This window comes from Brachypodium distachyon, chromosome 2, assembly GCF_000005505.3.
Source record: "Brachypodium distachyon strain Bd21 chromosome 2, Brachypodium_distachyon_v3.0, whole genome shotgun sequence".
Classification (NCBI taxonomy): Eukaryota; Viridiplantae; Streptophyta; class Magnoliopsida; order Poales; family Poaceae; genus Brachypodium; species Brachypodium distachyon.
The window spans coordinates 44,766,393-44,784,954 of record NC_016132.3 but is presented as its reverse complement, the minus strand read 5'-3'; the positions used below and the strand labels follow the sequence as shown (position 1 = coordinate 44,784,954).

The 18,562-nt window shown below is 44.2% G+C and overlaps 4 protein-coding genes and 1 long non-coding RNA gene across 5 annotated transcripts; 3 read left to right on the top strand and 2 right to left on the bottom strand.

The window, feature by feature from the left end:
• Nucleotides 1-450: 450 nt before the first annotated feature.
• Nucleotides 451-3,480, top strand: LOC100846919 (putative 2-succinyl-6-hydroxy-2,4-cyclohexadiene-1-carboxylate synthase). The gene is made up of 5 exons (XM_003569373.4): nt 451-851; nt 982-1,392; nt 1,491-1,580; nt 2,814-2,881; nt 2,995-3,480. The coding sequence occupies exons 1-5, from the start codon at nt 552-554 to the stop codon at nt 3,134-3,136; spliced, it is 1,011 nt and encodes a 336-aa protein (XP_003569421.1). The 5' UTR covers nt 451-551; the 3' UTR covers nt 3,137-3,480.
• A 5,467-nt stretch (nt 3,481-8,947) lies between these two features.
• On the top strand, nt 8,948-10,261 carry LOC100832133 (zinc-finger homeodomain protein 5). Its single transcript, XM_010233765.3, has one exon. The coding sequence runs from the start codon at nt 9,251-9,253 to the stop codon at nt 9,947-9,949; it is 699 nt and encodes a 232-aa protein (XP_010232067.1). The 5' UTR covers nt 8,948-9,250; the 3' UTR covers nt 9,950-10,261.
• A 1,103-nt stretch (nt 10,262-11,364) lies between these two features.
• LOC112270837 lies at nt 11,365-15,408 on the top strand. The gene is made up of 2 exons (XR_002963335.1): nt 11,365-11,484; nt 15,104-15,408. It is a non-coding gene; the product is annotated as an uncharacterized LOC112270837 (long non-coding RNA).
• LOC100846303 (protein RAE1) lies at nt 11,768-17,129 on the bottom strand. Its single transcript, XM_003569371.4, has 11 exons — nt 16,615-17,129; nt 16,427-16,513; nt 16,242-16,310; nt 15,930-16,123; nt 15,545-15,686; nt 15,188-15,268; nt 14,405-14,533; nt 14,098-14,175; nt 13,301-13,372; nt 12,741-12,821; nt 11,768-12,218 (listed from the first exon to the last, which is right to left on the bottom strand). Exons 1-11 carry the CDS (start codon nt 16,675-16,677, stop codon nt 12,177-12,179), a joined length of 1,038 nt encoding a protein of 345 aa, XP_003569419.1. The 5' UTR covers nt 16,678-17,129; the 3' UTR covers nt 11,768-12,176.
• A 158-nt stretch (nt 17,130-17,287) lies between these two features.
• LOC100846607 (protein RADIALIS-like 4) lies at nt 17,288-18,229 on the bottom strand. Its single transcript, XM_003569372.4, has 2 exons — nt 17,835-18,229; nt 17,288-17,561 (listed from the first exon to the last, which is right to left on the bottom strand). Exons 1-2 carry the CDS (start codon nt 18,101-18,103, stop codon nt 17,540-17,542), a joined length of 291 nt encoding a protein of 96 aa, XP_003569420.1. The 5' UTR covers nt 18,104-18,229; the 3' UTR covers nt 17,288-17,539.
• Between the last annotated feature and the right edge of the window lie 333 nt (nt 18,230-18,562).

Here is an 18,562-nt window from a genome sequence, read left to right as displayed (position 1 = left end):
CATTGTTTTGTTTGGCGGTTTAAAGCCTGAGTTGTGTTGAGTAAAAAAATTTAGGTAATCACCAAGAGGAGCGCATCGATCCCCGTCCCAAATATTGCAAAAGTCCTTGGCGCCATTTCCGACATTCCAAATTCTCCATGATACTATGAGGAAGAGAATCGACGGCCAAATGGAACTCGATCGGAAGGCTATGCAGACCTGAGTGACCAATATAGTTCTCTCTTTGATGAAAAGAAAATAAATTGCTATTATAAAGTTTCTTTATATAACACCGTACTGTATGTACAGTAGTAGTGGTCTTGGTCAAAAAAAGAAGAAGTTCCTTGAAAAACAGGTTTAACAACTCGCAGCAACCACCGGAAACAATTGAATGCCTTCTAGAAATTTAGTTTATCTTTATGACGCAACCTGCAGCAGCCATCTTCCCATCCACTCTTATATAAGGCCATCACCCATAGGGCAGCATTCCACGTAGAACCCAAGGAGCTTAATTCATACACACACAACTACACGAAGGCTATAGCTAGCCGGTCAACGAACGCAGGCATAGGATGGTGAACCTGGTGGAGGCGCAGAAGCCGCTGCTGCACTTCCTGGTGAGGCGTGCCGGGCTCCGGCAGCACACGGTGGACGTGGATGGCGCCGGCACGGTGATCAGCTTCTGGGTGCCCAAGGACAAGCTCCCCAAGAACAAGGCCACCGTGCGCGAGATCACGCCCGAAGCCGCCGCTGCACCCGTGACCAACACCAAGAAGCAGCGCGAGACGAGAGCCAGCAAGCAGGAAGCGAGGCCCGCCGTCGTGCTCGTCCACGGCTTCGCCGCCGAAGGCATTGTCACGTGGCAGTTCCAGGTAATTAATTAATTTCTCCAAATACTGTAATGAATTTGTACATAAATTCTACTGTAATTTGAACTAAAACAAGGACAAGAATTTAGAAACGGAGGAACTACTATATAACTAAGTAGATACGTATACATAGGCTGGTGTGCTGGCGAAGAAGTACGACGTGTACATCCCGGACCTGCTGTACTTCGGCGGGTCGACGTCGCCGTCGGCGGACCGGTCGCCGGGGTTCCAGGCGGAGTGCCTTGTGGCGGCGCTGGGGAAGCTGGGCGTGGAGCGGTGCACGGTGGTGGGGTTCAGCTACGGCGGGATGGTGGCGTTCAAGATGGCCGAGTCGCGGCCGGACCTCGTGCGGTCGCTCGTCGTGTCGGGCTCCGTCGTCGCCATGACCGACTCCATCAGCTCCGTCACGCTCGACCGGATCGGCGTCAAGTCCTCCTCCGAGCTGCTGCTGCCGGACTCCGTCAAGGGCCTCAAGGCGCTGCTCTCCATCGCCACCCACAGGAAGCTCTGGTTCCCTGACCGCATCCACAAGGACTACCTCCAGGTTAATTAATACTAGTACTGATTTGTTTGTTAATTTCTGCTCCATGCAACCGACGGTCCAATCGTCCATGCACTGACTGGCTTGGCGCGCGCATGCAGGTGATGTTCACCAACCGCAAGGAAAGAGCCGAGCTGCTGGAAGGCTTGGTGGTCAGCAACAAAGACGCCACCGTGCCTGTTCTGCCACAGGTATGATCGTCCACCCACTCCATCGTCTCCACTTGAGTCTCCGGTTTCCACTCACCTCCACAACCCGCTGCTTGGCATGCGATGCTGCAGATCGCACTACGACGAGCATGCATGATGCAATTCAGCTCAACCACCTAGTTCCCCGTTTAGCTTTTGGACTTTAAAATCCAATGACATATCTAATTTTGTCCGGTTTATAATTGTCGCGAGAAAAAAGGACCGTGCGAAAATAAAGTGCAAACTGCTAAAAAGGCATGTACAATGATTGATAAGGCCGACTTCCCTTTATGTGTTCCACATCATTTAAATAAGACAACAAAACATGTTGTACAATAAGTCATCTCTTAATGTCACATCTTAAAATTAATGCTTAAATGAATAAAATTAATCAAATAAATGTTAAGAAAAGGTGAAACCTAGTACAATAAAGAATTTGTCTTTTCTTTGCGTTATCCTTCTTGTGAAGAGATATTCTCTTATTTAAGAGAAGGCTCATGCTTTTTCTTCATCACTCTCACTTTCACATCAGCAATTATCTTACGTCACAACGTTAAGAAAAAGCTGACGTTAGGGATGTAAACGGCGGCCCGCTTAGGACCGTTTACTGTCCGCTTAGCCCCTGTCAGGCATGCAGCCAGGCATCAGGGTGTGTGAACGCGGTGCCAAAACACACTAGGATACATACTTCCCGGGCTTTGCGGCGCCGTTTGGCAAGCCGTTGACATCCCTAGCTGACGTCACCCCATTGTACACGCCACATGTTTCTATGTGTGCTATTAACGGTTTTCCTTGTTAGTAGTTGAACTACTTAATTTGTTTTGGAAAGAGACATTCGCTTAGTTTACTGAAAAGCGCAAATATCCCGATTTGTCGTACTGCAGCAGCACATCCAAAGGTTGACATATCTGTAAATAGGAGTACTGCTAGTACCCAAATTGATTACTACTCCACTCAGGAGCGCAGAAGCATTGAACTTCATGCCATGAACAGAGACATGTTGAAGGCATTCAATCTTCTCGTCCGATCCGATGACCTGTTCTTGTATCACAGAAACGGAAACCAGCTTCTAGAATAGGGATGGAGCTCATGAATAAAGAAAACCACATAACATTTCATGGATAAAGCACCTGCCATCCATTTAGTGACTTCAGTTGAGCAAATGCTTCTCATCTGGCTGACACCAGATCTGCGATGCGGTTTTCTCTGACAAGCATTTGTGTATTTGCACTGCAGAAAATACTTCTACTGTGGGGAGAGAACGATAACATCTTCAACATAGAGCTCGCAAAGACAATGAAAGAGTAAGCCACGACTCTTCTGATTTCAGGCTTTCAGCATCACCGCTATCCAAAGAGTAACGTGAATTCAGCACCCGAGCTGAGATACTCACAAATATGGTCTCTGGTGTTTGCAGGCAGCTCGGCGAGAAGACGACGCTTCAGAGCATAGACAAGGCGGGGCATCTCGTGCACCTGGAGAGGCCCTGCGTCTACAACCGACGCCTCAAGGAGTTCCTGGCGTACGTCAACGATGAAGCTCCCAAGGAGAAGGTGTAACGAATCAGTAGCTCGATGTACCATCCTTCTGAAAAGTGCTTCATTTGTGGAGTCCCGTATGTTACAGTCTGGTTCCTTGGCCGTGTACAAGATTCGTGGGTGTGATGCTTCGTGCTTCTAGATGGATTTGAGTTGTTAGTGGATTGCTGCTGTATGTCATGAGAGTTTTCCAAGAACCACGCATATTTCAGTCGTTTGTTGATTTTTCTTGGATAATTAGATCTTGGATTAAATTGTAATGTAAGAATAAGCAAAACTACCTTGTAGCTGAGTCAAATTGCAGCGCAAGAATGAACACGCTCATGCCCAGAAGTTGAGTTGAATGAAGAAACAAATGCCTCCTCCATACAATTCGTTTTTTTTTTTACTTCTTGTGGCCATTGGGAGTGAATTTTTGGTTGCAAGTACCAATAGGATTGCTGTAAAAAAAAGGGTCTGTCTATAGCTCAGTCGACTGAGAATTTTTGTTTCTCAGTCTACGAGAGTACCCCCGATCGATCCTGTCACGTGTACGTCAAGTCCTCGGTCGATCCCCTCCTCCTGGGTTCGTTGTTGGGCTGGCCTGACGGCTGACGGATTAGTATGGGCTTTGGGCTTTTTTTTGTGTACGTATTTAGATATGTCTGCTAATGAAAAAACACCATAATTGCAACTGAAATTTTTTTAGTTGCCTGAAATTGCAACTATAATTTTCTTAGTTGCACCTGCAATTTTCCCTATTGCATAGGATTGCGACCGTAATTTTCTTAGTTGCGGCTGTAATTTTCCAATTGCACCCATAAATTTTCCCTTTGCATGGGCTGTGACTGTAATTTTTCCTATTGCACCCTAATTTTCCTCGTTGCATGGTGTTGCCACTGTAAATTTTCTTGCTGCATCACGTTGCAAATACAACCACCAAACCCCAAGACGAGACAAAAAAAAATACAAATTAGTGGCGGACCAAGCCAAGAAATCCAGGGTGGTCCAACAGTAATATTAAGCATCAAAATTATTTTTTTCTATTTTTTTAGTGTTGTTCATATGATCATGAAGGGGCCCAAAATCCCAGGGTGGTCCCTGGACCACCCTGGCCACCCCCTAGATCCGCCAGTGATTAGAGTCAAACGTTAATTGGATGGCTATTGTAGACCCAATAAATCGACTGAGAATTGAATTCGACAGTTCCAAAAGAATACCTAGTCTTGCCCATTGTAACATCCCAATTTTCAAAACTCTTCATATGCATTGCATATCATAAGCATCATGTCACCCTTGCATTTGATCACTTTGAAAACCCAAGAATTTGCCCAGAAAACCCTTTTGCAAAAATGTTTTTATTTGAATTTGGGCTTTGATCTGGCTTTTGAGTATTTGCATTTTAACCCATGAGGGTATTGGTTTAAAAAGGGATTTAACGCATATATAAAGCTATCCCATAAATTGGCTTTTGAAATTATTTTGAAAAAAATAATTTGTTTCGATAGCCTAAGGGCCCTAAAAGCCATTTTATAGGCAAATGTATTTTTAAATATTTTATTTTGAGGAAATTCTTGTTCCAAAAGTTAGATCATATGAAAATATGATTTTACAAATTTTGTTGCATTTTATTTGGAGTGATTTGGAGCTTCGAGTCAATTTTGAGGTTCAAAAACAGAAAATAGATAAAAGAAAAGGAAAAACCGAAGAAAACCGATCAAACCGGACCGGACAGGTAAAACCGGACCGGACCGGATCGAACCGGACCGGCCTAGCCCGAACCGCCCGGCTTCTCTCACTTACCGGTGGACCCCACATCTTCTTCAACCTCCGTCCGAATTTCCCGGCCACACACAGTCCGAGTCGCCCACGACTTCCCCTCCGATTTCTCCGCACACGGGCCGTTTCCTCCAAATCCCTGCCCGTCACCCCGAAGCCCTCGCTTTTCTCCTCCACTTCCCCCAAACCGCTCGCCCGTTTTCGCACCGGTTAGAAAGTAATTGCTCGCCGAAGTTCGTTGCTGCCGTCACCGTTCTTCGCGTTTCGCCGTCGTTCCGGTGAGCTTCCGCCCGCGCCGACCCCATCTCCTTCCTCCTCTCTTCCTTGCGCACGCAGTGATGTGAGCTAGCCGCGATTTGAAGCTCTGCGCCGCCGTCCGCCGTCTTCCCCGGCGCCGCACGCCGCCGCGTTCCGCCGCGCCTCCCGAGCGCCGCTGCGCCACCCGCCGTCGCCAGACGCGCCGCCTGCCCGCGCCGCCCCGCACCGCCGGCCGGAACCCTAGGTCCCGGCCTATCCCGCGCTGCCACGTGGCGAGGCCTTTTTATTTTATTTTAATTCGGCCGAATTAGATAATGCAATTTTGCAGAAAGGCCCCTACAACTTCAAAGCATCATATCTTTCAAACCGTTTGTCCAAAATTTGTGTTCCGCACCTTTCTGGAATCTTCACAACTTGTAGAATATTTTGGCACTGTCTAATTTCAGTTTTGAACAACTTAGTCAGAAGAAATTTACAGAATGGTGATTTGTGGTTTAAATTTCAAATGAATTGTTTCAAAATAGTTTTGAGCATGTTAGCTTGCTATAAAATTATTTAAACTTGTTCTCTGTCTATTAGGACCAGAAAAGAAAATTTTTTGTGAATAAAAATGGCATACAAGTTTAAATCTTGTTCTATGTTGCAAAAACCACACAATCTTTTAATTTAAACCCTATCCTTGTTTCATGTATATTAATTACCTCTTCGTTAATGTGTAATTTTCCCAAACCTTTTGAAAAAAATTCAAAACAGAAACGAAACTTTGTACTTTAGAAGTAACCTTTGCGTGCATCATCATGGCATGGCTTTTGTATTGGATGTTGTGTTTATTGTGTGCATGTTTCTTTTATTTTAGATTGTGTGGAGTGTAATCCTTGTTGTTGCGAAGAGTGCGAGAACTACCACAACCTTGGACAAGGCAAGTTCACTTTGATCATATCCCATTATTATTGTTGTTTTAAAATACTTATGCATTAGTGTTGTTGGTAGAGATGCATTGAAAGGACTATTACTCGTACCTCTATGCTAGCTATAAATCCCAGGTAGTATAGTTTACCCTCGCTACTACCTTGCCACCAAATTGCCATCGATTGTAGCTGAATGCTAAGCTATGGTAGTATCGTGGGGGTAATAACTACATTATGATATTGTTATGCCGTTGACTATATGAAATGTTTTTGTTAGATGTAAGGCGAAACAACTAATTCAATGAACCGTCCTGGGTGGGCTGCTTTGAAGATTTTGAGGATTAGCGGCGTCAGGTCCATTTCTATGGGTCCCTCTGAGTCGAGTTCCTGTGGGTTCAGGAATGGATCGTCCATGGACGTCTCTCCCGTGGATTTGGGGAGCGCCTACGTTGCAAATGTGGAACGCCACCTAGGGTAACAGAGACTGGACTAGTTTCCTATTTAGAAGCTTCTAGTACAACCACAATGCTATAAGGGCTCTGGCGAGACAAGAGTAAGTTGTGTGAACCTAGACCCGAGGAATTGTACTGAGGTAGCCGTGTAGGGGGAGCGTGATTCTCTCGTGGTTTAGGGAATTACCTCTGAAAATCTCGTAACCGATGCCGTTGCTACTCTACTCTGAGGACAGCAAGGGATTAACACGTCGGTTTCTTGTGGGGAATGTGTAGAAACTCTCGAGAGCGTCAAAACTAAGTACTTAGCCGTGTCCCCGGTTACGGACAATCATGAGCAACTAGATATTGGGGCTGTAAGGAAAGTCTCACTCATTCCAATTTCTTAAATAAAATGAATGGTTTGAACAGAATAGGGGCACTTGATGAATCCACTTCAATGTGTTCTAGGTTAATAGGAGCATGGGTGTGTCTACCCCGTGTCCAATAGTTAACATTATTATAACATTCCTTTGTAGTAGAGAAATTTATGTTCTGCTTCCACGCAAACAGCCTGAACTCCACCTTGCCAAATACTACATATACTTGTTAGGTTTGTTATAACCCTTTGGTGTACTTGCCAATACATCCAATGTATTGACCCTAGTGGCTGCATCGTTTAATGATGCAGGAAGTTCCGACGACGAGTAAGATGTACGTTCTGCTTGTTTGGGTTACGGACCTACATTCCAACACGCTCTCACCGTGGTGTTGATGTGCCTTATATCTTTCGCTTTCCGCTGCTAAACAGTTGTTTCATTTCCAGCTAACCCGTGAGGTTATACGAGTTGTAAGTATTTTTAAATTCTGAATGATACGTTGTAATATTGAGACGTTTGTTCTATGATATTACATCTTGAAATTGTGTGTGCTAGTGAGTCGATCCAGAGACTAGCACTAAAGCATAGAGATCGAACCCGTGTACGGGGGCGGTCGCTTCACCCATAATGTGTACATATCCAAAAAAAATTACCTTGAACAACAATGTGCAACTTCTAGGTAGAAAAAAAAAAAGATAAAGGTAACCAAGGAAAAAAAGATACGTACATCGACAGCTCATTGGATTACACACTCCAAAAAAATAAAAATGTCCATAAACACACAGTAGAACACAGGCCCAAAACAGCCCACAAAAATGTCACAAGAGTACAAAACTCACAAGTCAAGCTAGGCTCATCCACTCACATGGCCTGCTCTCAAACAGATCGGTAACCATCGTTAGGCTAGCAACGAAAGCACGTACGTGGAAATCTTGGGCAAAACAGAATCGACTGAGAATTTGTAATTCTCAGGCGACTGAGCATTAGCAAAACCGGTAAAAAAATACCAATAGTATTTAATTTTTTTGACAGGAAAAATCCCAATAGTATTTATTGTTGATAGAAAGCTTAACTGAACTGAAACTTAACACTGAGATTAATTGATTACAGACGCAGAGTACAGAGTATCTATAGTGTCCACGATATTGTGCACGATTGTGCAGGTCAACACCGTGGTGCACAATGTCATGAACACTAAAGTGGCCTACCACCAACACTTCAGGCCTAATAATGGCCCATTGGCCAGCTCGGCTATTAGCAGGTACTCAATAAGGCCCAAACAAATACATACAAACTAGTACCACTGTACTGTACCACTGATTTTTCGTGCCGTACCAGTGCTGCTATTCTCCAAGTCTGAAAAGAAAAATCAGGTTCCAGTGCTAATACGTGGATTCAATCAAGCCATGCTTGGTTATTTGATCCTTCAGGGAACATACATGTGTATTCAAAAGCATATTCCTATTTAATAGAGCGTTCTTGCTCCTCCAAGTAAACCTTTTCTACTATGAGTCGATCAAAAGTCGTGTCACTTTTGTTTAATATGGTCGTAACCAAAATCGAATCGAAATTAAATGGCTAATACGTGGATTCAATAGCCATGCTTGGTTATTTTATACATGACCGATCAATGATACACCTACTTGGGTGTAACCTTATGCGCACATCCCCTGGTTTTGGTAACAATGGAATATTGTGGTCAAAGGAGTATGCATGGGACGGAGTTATGGGATCTTGAAACACTGGTTAGTACTTTCAGTACATGCTGAATGCCAACGGGAGGAGCGCCGGGTGGAATGGCACTTGGAAACGGACAGACAGGGCCATTGGTTTGGAGTTCCAAAGGTTGCGTTTGTTAGAATAGGGCGTGTGTTAGACGTAGGAGAGACTACCTGATGTTTTCATTGTGTCAACGCTGAGTTGGGACAAAAAAAATATCGCCTGTACACGCGACTCATTTTTAAACAAAAGACTCAAATCCCAATCGATGCATCGTATAGCCATTGAACAAAAAAAATAGCGTTGGTCGTCCACGTGTTGCCTTTGATTAGAATTCGACGTTCAAACACGGCAACTTATCTATAACTAAAAACCAAACGATCTCTCAATAGCAAAATAAAAAATAGAAATTAAAGAAAAGCCATTTATATGAAAAATTACACCAGCTAGCACCGGCGTCGACGTGGCAACTGAAAAAATTACACCAGGTAGCACTGGCATCGACGCGGCAAGTCGCCACGCCGAAATATCCCGAGCACGATCAGAGCTGCTAGCACCACGTTCACTCACAATTCCCCACCAAAAACGTAAGCGTCAACCGTGGCATGCTGCACTTTGACAATCACCCCTAATCACAACTGCACTGCACAAGGAGGCCTGCGCTCTATTTCTATACGTGCAATGGAATTCAGGGAGGAGGACGGGGACGGCGCCGGCGCCGCGCCCGTGGCACTCCATCACCACAGCACGACCACCGCGAACCGGGCGGCGCCGGTGGGCATGCACGCCCCCGAGCCGAGGCGCCAGCAGACGCAGCAGCAGTACCACGAGTGCCTCCGCAACCACGCGGCAGCCGCTGGCGGGCACGTCGTGGACGGCTGCTGCGAGTTCATGGCGGCCTCCCCCGACGACCCGCTCACCTGCGCTGCCTGCGGCTGCCACCGCAGCTTCCACCGCCGCGGCGACACATCTCTGCCGCTGCTGGCCGCCGCCGCCAACACGCGCGCTGCAGCACCACCGCTGCTGCTGCCGGCCGGCAACAGCAAGCAGCAGCAGCGCCTGGCGCCGTTCCTCCCCTACGGCCTGGCGCCCAGCGCGGGCGCGACGACGACCGAGTCCTCCAGCGAGGAGCGGCGTGGGCCGGCCACGACGGCGCCGCGGAGGCGGTCCAGGACGACGTTCACGCGGGAGCAGAAGGAGCAGATGCTGGCGTTCGCGGAGCGCGTCGGGTGGAGGATGCAGCGGCAGGACGAGGCGAGCGTGGAGCGGTTCTGCGCGGAGGCCGGGGTCCGGAGGCAGGCGCTCAAGGTATGGATGCATAACAACAAGCAGAGTAGTGGCACCGGTAGGAGGCAGCTGCAGAAGCCTTCAGGAGCATAGACAAGAGTGATCGAGTAGCAGCGGTAGCCATGGAGACATGTTCCACAGAAAGGAGGCACGGTTTCCTACCGTGCGTCCAGGAAAAGGATTAATAAACTAGCGGAGTAACCCTCTGGTCATTTGATCTTAATTACTTCCCTTTTCTTCTTAATTGGGCTGACCAGTCTCACTTCTCACTCAATTATAGTAATATACGGTCATGTATGGTAGGGGTATTGGTTATTTCATTGGGATATAAGTTTTGTTTCCTTTGTGCACATTTTTATTTGAAGAAAGTTCGTGAGAGTGTGTGCGCGAGACGCGCATAATGGACGTATGCTTGTTTTGTCGACCAAGCAACCAAGCAATCTTCAAAGATTAGTACGGAGTAATTAGAGTGCCAATTGAAATTGACGGGCAAAAGCTTTATGGTAATCACGAACTATGTGAAAAGATTATCTGAACAGTTTACTTCCCTGTGTCCATACTAACTTCTGTTGTATATTGTTTGACCTCACTGTTGTCACTCAACCTACTTTCAAAAATCGAAATGGTTTCTGTAGGAAAAAAACGGAATCAACTGATGTACGTGGCCTGTTGGGAAGAAATAGTCTTGATAGTAACTGGATTACTACAAAACTTAATTCTCCTAGGTCGCGTTCGAAATCTAGAGGACGGTCGGTAATCGCATGGCCTATCATGTCCCCATCGGCTATCTGCAAGTTGGATTACAAGGATTATGTTTAAAGGAACTGTGAGGACCATAATGCGAGAGAGGAAAGGTTGACAAGGATCTAATGGATTGGATGCCCATCAAGCTAGCAGAACAGGCAAGGAAAAATGAAAAGGGGATACTTCAACATCTTAAGATCTTGCACTCTTTCCAGCTTTTAAATTCCGGAGAGAAAAAAATCATATCGAATCTTCATCTTCAATAGATGAAAAGGACGAATAGCTACTGCTCTCGTCCCTATAAATATCGATAGACTTGTATGCTCAAATAAGTGGAGACTTGGACATTTACGTACAATTATGCCGATTTGGAACGTAAGACAGTTGATGTTTCTTTTCCTCCAAAACGAGTAAGAGCATCAGGACTAATAATCCTCAAACCAAAGATCCGACACTCGTTGTACACAACCATAGCTTACAAAGTTAGATCACCAGGAATTCGTTAGTATGCTGGAATTCCAGTTTAGAATCATTCCAATAAATATATTTATTTACCATGGTAAGCAAAGAATGATGCATTTTCGTCACAGCAGGGTAAAAAACATCAACCGGAAAACAAATCATCAATTCCACACCTAAAGCTAACTCCTTGTTATCTTCAGGACTAAATTAATAGAGAGCACATATATATACACAGAACACAGCCACGTCTCGACCATCACTTTGCCTTCCCAGCAAGCCTAATTTCTAGCATTGTTATTGTTAGGTCTAGAAGTGGTACAATTTAAGGCCAACTTGGGTACTTCAGTGAATCTCCGAAAATGGAAGCGGTTTTGACTTCTTCAGTAGCCTGACTCAGCACTGATAATGCTTCAAGAAATCTGGTACATATTCCTCCGTTCCAAAATATAGGACATATTTTGTTCTAAGACACTGACCAACATTTACGCCATTACTATGTCATTTATGTGATACAAAATCATAATAATAAGCAAGTACTACTTCTAAATACGAATATAATGACATTAATTTTGTGTCACATAAGTTGTACTCCCTCCGTCCCAAAATAAGTGACGTGAAAATGTATAGATTCTTATACAAATCCACGTCACTTATTTTAGGACGGAGTGAGTATAATAATAGAGTAATTATAGGCCAAACACTTACTGTAACAGAATAAAATATGTCTATATTATGGAATGGAGGGAATATGAAGCTTCTGTAACATGGCATTTTGACAGTCGTCACACAGATGTTTTGGAGATCCAGAAAATATGGATGGGGAGAAACAATTAAGCCAGTACCACTGTACCAGAATGGATAAGATTCAGTGAGGACCCAGCATCACTGTTACTTATAACTAGTAGTTAACTACCGCCAATGCACTATCACAACAAATTACGAGCAACCATTTACATAAGGCGAAAGGCAACTGTTTTTCATAAAGGATGTGTTTATAGTCTCATAGATGAAGAAATGCACTAAAGAATCAGGAGCTGAACACATGCACGCAAATAGTGTCATTGTGTGGATTATCAGGTTAGGAGCGCCGATCTGCAACTTGTCATTCCCAGGTCTACTTCTTTCCAGCACGGGGCTTTCCTTTGACATCAGATTCCTATGCACAAAAATAGAGTAAAGGGCTATTGTCAGAGAAGGACCAGGCATAAGATATCTGAAATCCTAGGAAAACAGTGGCAATGTTATGTGATCTTTCAAAGGGGCGTCTATTACTCTATTTCTAAGGGACTTGGTTTATATCAAGTGTACGACACACTTTTATAGTTGGACTAATCTAGAATGAAGCACAGATGTATCAGCTATTCCAAAGGCCGGGGAAATTGACTTTTAACAAAAAGTATCAGGTAACTTGCAAATAGCAAACCATTTAAATTGTAGTGCTCCCTCCGTCCCATATTAAGTGACTCGAATTTGCCCAAATATGGATGTATCTATAGCCAAAAAGCGTCTAGATACATGTAATATTTCGTCACTTAATATGGGATGGAGGGAGTAGTATGTATCAAACAATTGTAACAGTGCAAAACAGGAAAGGATTCCTGTGCAACTTGTTACAAAAAATGTAGAGATATACTCTTATTGTATCTGTGCACACTTCTGTTAGTAAATAAGCACAAACCTGCACGCTATGTAGAAAGATATTTGTCTTTGCAGTAGAAGGATTATGCTTCTCAGCACCCTTGCTCCAATCATAGCATACCTAACAGATTTAGGCAACATCAGCAAATTGAATTTTGCAGCATATATGCCTCATCAAGAGGGAACAAAATTAAAATACAATGCATGAGTTTCAGACTAATATTTAGCTTGGTTTAAAAAGACTTGAACAATGCAAGCCATGTATGGTTGATACCGAGTAGGCACTTTTGTCCCCTCTGCACCAATATTTACTTTTAACATTGAAAATGTCATATATACTCCCAAGTAATCAACAATAGAAAACATCCAAAACCAGTATCACTTGTACTAAAACTCTGGCAATGCAAGTCTCCCACCCTGATTTATCCATTAGAGTATATGATTGGGAGAGTATATGATTGGGAGTGCGCGACATTAATAATACACATTAAGTAGCTCTCCCTCAATCTTGGCTACTACTAGTTGAATGTAATTTGTTGAGGTCAATGACAATCCCCACTGAAAAGAAATATAGCATAAATGCAACAAGAGATGACCTACCGCATAAGCAAAGATTGAACCATCCTGATTGAATGTGCTGCATGTAATGGGTGATGGGCACTTGCTAAAAGCCTGTAAAATAAAATTAACACATCAAAGATAAATCTTTAAGCAGTAAAATGAAAATTATATATTGAAGGCCCTGAAATCCTGAACTATTTAGCAAATCAAATTTCAATATATCATCAAATGCTCCATGTTTGTATAGAAACACCCGTGTCATTGGAAGTCTTTGGCACCAAACAAGACGCAAATCTAACCACAACAATGGAACACATATCATGCCAGTTTAGCACCTCTCAGTGAAGGGTTCCTTAAGGATACTGTCTGGCTGGACTTAGAAGCAGCAGCCACATGGTTTCATGTCGTCAGACCATACATCGTCATCTCAAGATGCATGCACTTTCATTAGCCAAGTAAAGTGAATAACAAAGATTTTTATTTGTTAATCAAACCTTTGCCCATGTTGGATACCTTGCTACTATAGGGTTTGTTTCATACCTTGCTACTAACAGAGAAATTGAGTCTCTATAGACTTACCATATTTTTTGTTTTCCAAATTAAGGTTTCTTGTTAAGGTCAATCTGACTTTTCAAATATATAAGTGAGAGTATAGGGCAACAGCAAGTTATTAGTAGAAGGAATCAATGACTTTCAGGTACTACATTACAAAAAAAATCTAGTTTGCTTTTACATAATTAATTTAGTTGAAAATATATATTAAAAGGCTGGCATTAATTACTCTGCAGCAACAGAGAATGAAAGAATCATTTGAAGTATCAAAGTGGGAAATGAACCTTGAGTCTTTGTTTACTGTCCTTGTCCCAAAAGTTGAAACCTCCATCAGAACCTGCAGTTGCAAATGTATGGTGCACCTGGATGGAATACAAAGCACAACAATTAGAATTGCTTGGTTGAAGAGAGTTGCTGAGAATCACAGATCCTATGACAATTGGCAAAATGACAAGTATTCAGATATTCGAATTAAAATGAACACCTATTGTGGCTTGAGAAATTTCCTTCCCTAAATTTGAAATATATACTCCTATAATCTCAGTACAGAGCAAGAAACACTTCTTACAAAAATTTAAAAAATGATCTTACAGGATGGAAGTTCAATGAGTTAACAGAGTATATATCATTGCCCTCGCGGTGACATTTGAATGTAAAATTTTTGCTTTGCTGAGAGTCATCCACATGATGAACACCAACGCGTCCCTCTATTGATCCAACCTTCAAAACAAGCCAAAGGTTAATCAAATGCTCAAAAAAAAAGACATTGTATCTGCTACCTCAAAGAGCACCAGTACAGCAGCTTCAAAAGATAACACCAAACTATAACACAAAAGATAAGCAGGTGACAAAGGGTGCCAAATTACAAGAACAGGGAATATATTGTACGATGGACTAATGGAGTAAGGTTAATAAATTCTATGGACTTGAAACATTGGAGGAATGTTTCTTCCCAAGAAAGATAGAGCAACCGTGAGAAATAAGCATTAAATTCTCACAACAGAATCATTTTCTTAAAAAAGTAAATGGTGGAATTTTGGCACAGATATTTCTAAGCGCTGGGGGAAATGCTTATAGCATTTACTTGTTTTATGTAATGCACACTGAATATAGTTTTCAATTAGGAACTCTACATGTTAGTGGCTATCAATTTCTAAGATAATTTTTCTTGTTTTATTTGTTGGAGGACACAAATAACCGTGAAGTTAGGCACAAATACCTAGTTAGGATTTATTATTTTTTGTGTTGACGGAAGGTAAGTGTAGTAGTTAGCCATATAACTCATTGCAGAGCTGATGAAAAAGGAAGAGCTAAACTGGAAAAAAACCATCAAACTGAGCACCCAGTTGGATCAAACACAAGAAGTGGCATTACCAAGAACCCTTGTTGATCAGGGAATGCAGCAAGACACCTTGTCTGGAATTTCAGAGGTGAGTCGATCCTCTTGAATTCAGCCTATTACAGGGTAACAAGAATGTCAAATGTGCAAGTAAGAATGTAAGATTTAGAGTGTCTGTGGAATATATGTACACTATTGCAGTGACGAGCACATGAAAATTCAATTGGCCCACAGCAAATGATTGCTTGTTTACTCATGCTATCAATTGAGTAAACACTACACAAGAATGGTGGATTCAACATAAACTGTGTGCAGCTTCACTGTATCCATGTACATAACGAGAATATAACCTAAAGCATCTGTAGTAGCATCACAAAACAGACATAGTTTACCTGTGGGTTCTGCAGATTGAAGATAACTACTTTGCGATCAGCAGTGCCAACCGCCATTAGAGGATAACTAAGTGAGAGAGCATAGCAGCGCTCGGGAAGTTGCTGAACATGTACTGGCTGAGGTTGTCTAGGGTCCCAGTACCTTAATTAACAGAAGATTGAAGGGGGAAATTGGTCAGCCATATTGTATTTATATGGTTCATGGTGCTTGAAGATAATGTCACATGGTTCTGTATGGAGTATCAACTGGGCCTTGATCAATATTCAAAAATTCGCTGTTCGGATGCAATATATCACACCCAAAGCAACACTAGAGCGCAGCAGACATAGAAACCGCTAATCTAAAGGAATAAAGGTGACTTGTGGTTTGTGCACATTTGATCACCTCAAAGTCTTATCCCAGCTCCCACTGACAAGAAGATTGATTTGTGGAATCCAGGCAAGTTCTTTAACCGGCGCATCATGCCCTGAGAAGACCGTGGGCTGCCCATTAGACAGCAACGGCCACATCTTAACCAGTTTATCACACCCTCCCGAAAAAACAGTAGTACCATCGTCCTTCCAGGCTGAGCACAGCACCTAGAGCAGCAACAACCCATCCTAGCAGTCAGATAATGCTGGCAGGAAAGAGCGATCTAGCAGAAAACAAGGGCCCAGATATGAAGATCCATATTGAACTAATATATCCAAATGATACCGGCTGATCATGCGAAATCGACGCCTTGGCTTGGCATTGGCCACCAGGCTGGACCTCCCAGCACCGAACCTACATCCAGAAGCAAACATGCCAATCACGTCTTTGGTGTTTGACTGACGGATTCATCACCAAAATAAAAACAATTGACTGCAGGTATAGGCCTCGGACGGCGGCGGTGAGCTCACCTGGTTGTCCCAGGAGGTAGCGACGAGGTGGTTCGCCTTGGGACTAAAGCTCAGGCTGGAAACCGAATCTCCGGGCGGCGAGTTCACCTGCATAGAACAAAAGGCAGTCCACAACCGAACCGACCCCATGAAGAAAAGGTTTTAGGCATTTAGACGAAGGGCAGCTAGTAGTGTCCACCCGCACGAACCTCGAGGGATTTGTTGGGGTTGGGGTTGGCCGCGCCAGCGCCGGCGGCGTTAAAGCTCGCCATTGGGGTTCGGAAGGTGCTTTTGGGGGGCGAATTTGGGGACGGAAAGAGGGAAGGGAGGCGGGGTCGGGGGTTCTCGCATACTCGGGAGGGTTTTTGGTTTTAAGAGACGGTGCCCGCGTGGGATCGACGCCCAATCCAGGCCACGGTCGCGTGGAATTGACGCCCAAACTAAACCAGGCCGTGGGCTGTCAGGGGCCTTTCTCTGGGCTTAGTCGGGCCGGATATTATCAAGGCTTGGGGCCCAATTCTCGGCCCTGGACGTGATATGGGAAATTCAACCGTCGGATTTGCTCTCATTTTTGTCATGCAACAGACCAAGTTGCACCTCGCTAAATGTATACAGAAGTTCGGTATAATTTAGATTTAAAATATTTAAATGCTTAATTGCACATGTTAGATTAAAATTAAAATATATAATTCCGCATGGCTGAGAGCCCTTTCTCAGGTCGAGGTTAACATGGCTCTGGTGCCCGTACGAAGTATAGTCTAGCTATACCAACCAAACAGCCAAAAAGATGGTATGAGGATGAAATACGTGAAGACGCTGCTCACAGTACACAATCGGAACGAAGACTCTAGCACTAGTACTACGTACGGAGTACTATATAAATGACAACCGGGAACGATAATATTGATCATTTCACGACACATATACACGAGCTTACAGCCTTACAGTTACACAGATCATGGGACCGGCAGTACTAGAGAATAGAGATAGGAGATGGATTGATGAGTATAGTGTAATTACTGTATTTACATGCATGATCGGATCGACGCATGCTCCTGGTCACTTAATTACTCACCATTGCTTCCTGCGCAGCCACATGCATGCACCACGCGGTGTTCGTACATCCATGTGCCACTAGATCTTTAGGTGCCTCAACCTGCAGGACGACAGTAGAACTCTTCCAGATCAGTGGGCAGCGACATACAGCTTTATAGCTTTATTATGTTATACGAACAATTTACGATGGAGATTCCAGTCTGCAAGGTGGCGACTGATGACACGTGCACGTGTACGGAGTGTATAGCAAGTTAATATATTCTCTCCGTATCAAAATAAATGACGTGAATTTGTATAACAATCTATACAAATTTAAATAATTTATTTTGGGATGGAGCGAGTAATTCGCTTCCCATAAAGTAAGCCTCAGTACCTGTCGGCCTCGTAGTCGGCCATGGCGCCGGCGGGGGGGCATCTGTAGGCCGGGAAGGGCACCTTGCCGGCCTCGATGTGCTTGACGTCCCGGACGAGCAGCTCGTAGTAGCGCTTGACCTCGTCGGCCGTCTTGCCCCCCACGGAGCGCGCGATGTTGTGCCACCGGTCCGGCGTCTCCTTGTCGTACACCGCCAGCGCCTGCTCGAACTGCTTGTTCTGCTTCGCCGTCCACTGCGGCATCGACGAGTTCATCGACATGGACGCCATCCAATTGAGATCTCTACTACACGACCCCTGCTCTCCTAATTCACCAGCTCAACTTACCAAGTGAAGATGATCTCTGTCAATAGCTGCTAGGCTTGTGAATTGTGATGAGGAGAAGAGGAGTGCGGGGAGCTCTGGTACTTATAGGGGTCCGGGCTGGAAGAAAGGCCATGCCTGCAGGTTCTCTTGTGGGGCCAAAGATGGAAACATGGAGAATAAGGCATAAGTGAGCCAGACTGCCAGAGCGCGGAGGGCCACAACTACGACCAGCTATCGCAAAGGAACAAAAATTGCGTCCCAGGGAAGTGGAGTGGAGATCATCGATCTCTCGACTTTTTATCTCTTCTCTTCCGGCTCGATCTACAACTAGCTGGATAGATAGGTAGATAGCCAGGTCTTGTCGATACCCAACTTGGCACTCGTACAGTACGCCCGTTCCTTGTTGATAGAAAGATCTTCGTT

Coding starts and splice junctions, on each gene's coding strand:
- LOC100846919 (XM_003569373.4), top strand. CDS start 552: ATGGTGAACCTGGTGGAGGCGCAGAAGCCGCTGCTGCACTTCCTGGTG. Junction 852..981: donor TTGTCACGTGGCAGTTCCAG/GTAATTAATTAA, acceptor ACGTATACATAG/GCTGGTGTGCTGGCGAAGAA. Junction 1,581..2,813: donor CCGTGCCTGTTCTGCCACAG/GTATGATCGTCC, acceptor TTTGCACTGCAG/AAAATACTTCTACTGTGGGG.
- LOC100846607 (XM_003569372.4), bottom strand. CDS start 18,103: ATGGCGTCCATGTCGATGAACTCGTCGATGCCGCAGTGGACGGCGAAG. Junction 17,562..17,834: donor GCCGACTACGAGGCCGACAG/GTACTGAGGCTT, acceptor GTCGTCCTGCAG/GTTGAGGCACCTAAAGATCT.
- LOC100832133 (XM_010233765.3), top strand. CDS start 9,251: ATGGAATTCAGGGAGGAGGACGGGGACGGCGCCGGCGCCGCGCCCGTG.
- LOC100846303 (XM_003569371.4), bottom strand. CDS start 16,677: ATGGCGAGCTTTAACGCCGCCGGCGCTGGCGCGGCCAACCCCAACCCC. Junction 16,514..16,614: donor ACCCCAACAAATCCCTCGAG/GTTCGTGCGGGT, acceptor TGTTCTATGCAG/GTGAACTCGCCGCCCGGAGA. Junction 13,373..14,097: donor ACAGTAAACAAAGACTCAAG/GTTCATTTCCCA, acceptor TTTATTTTACAG/GCTTTTAGCAAGTGCCCATC.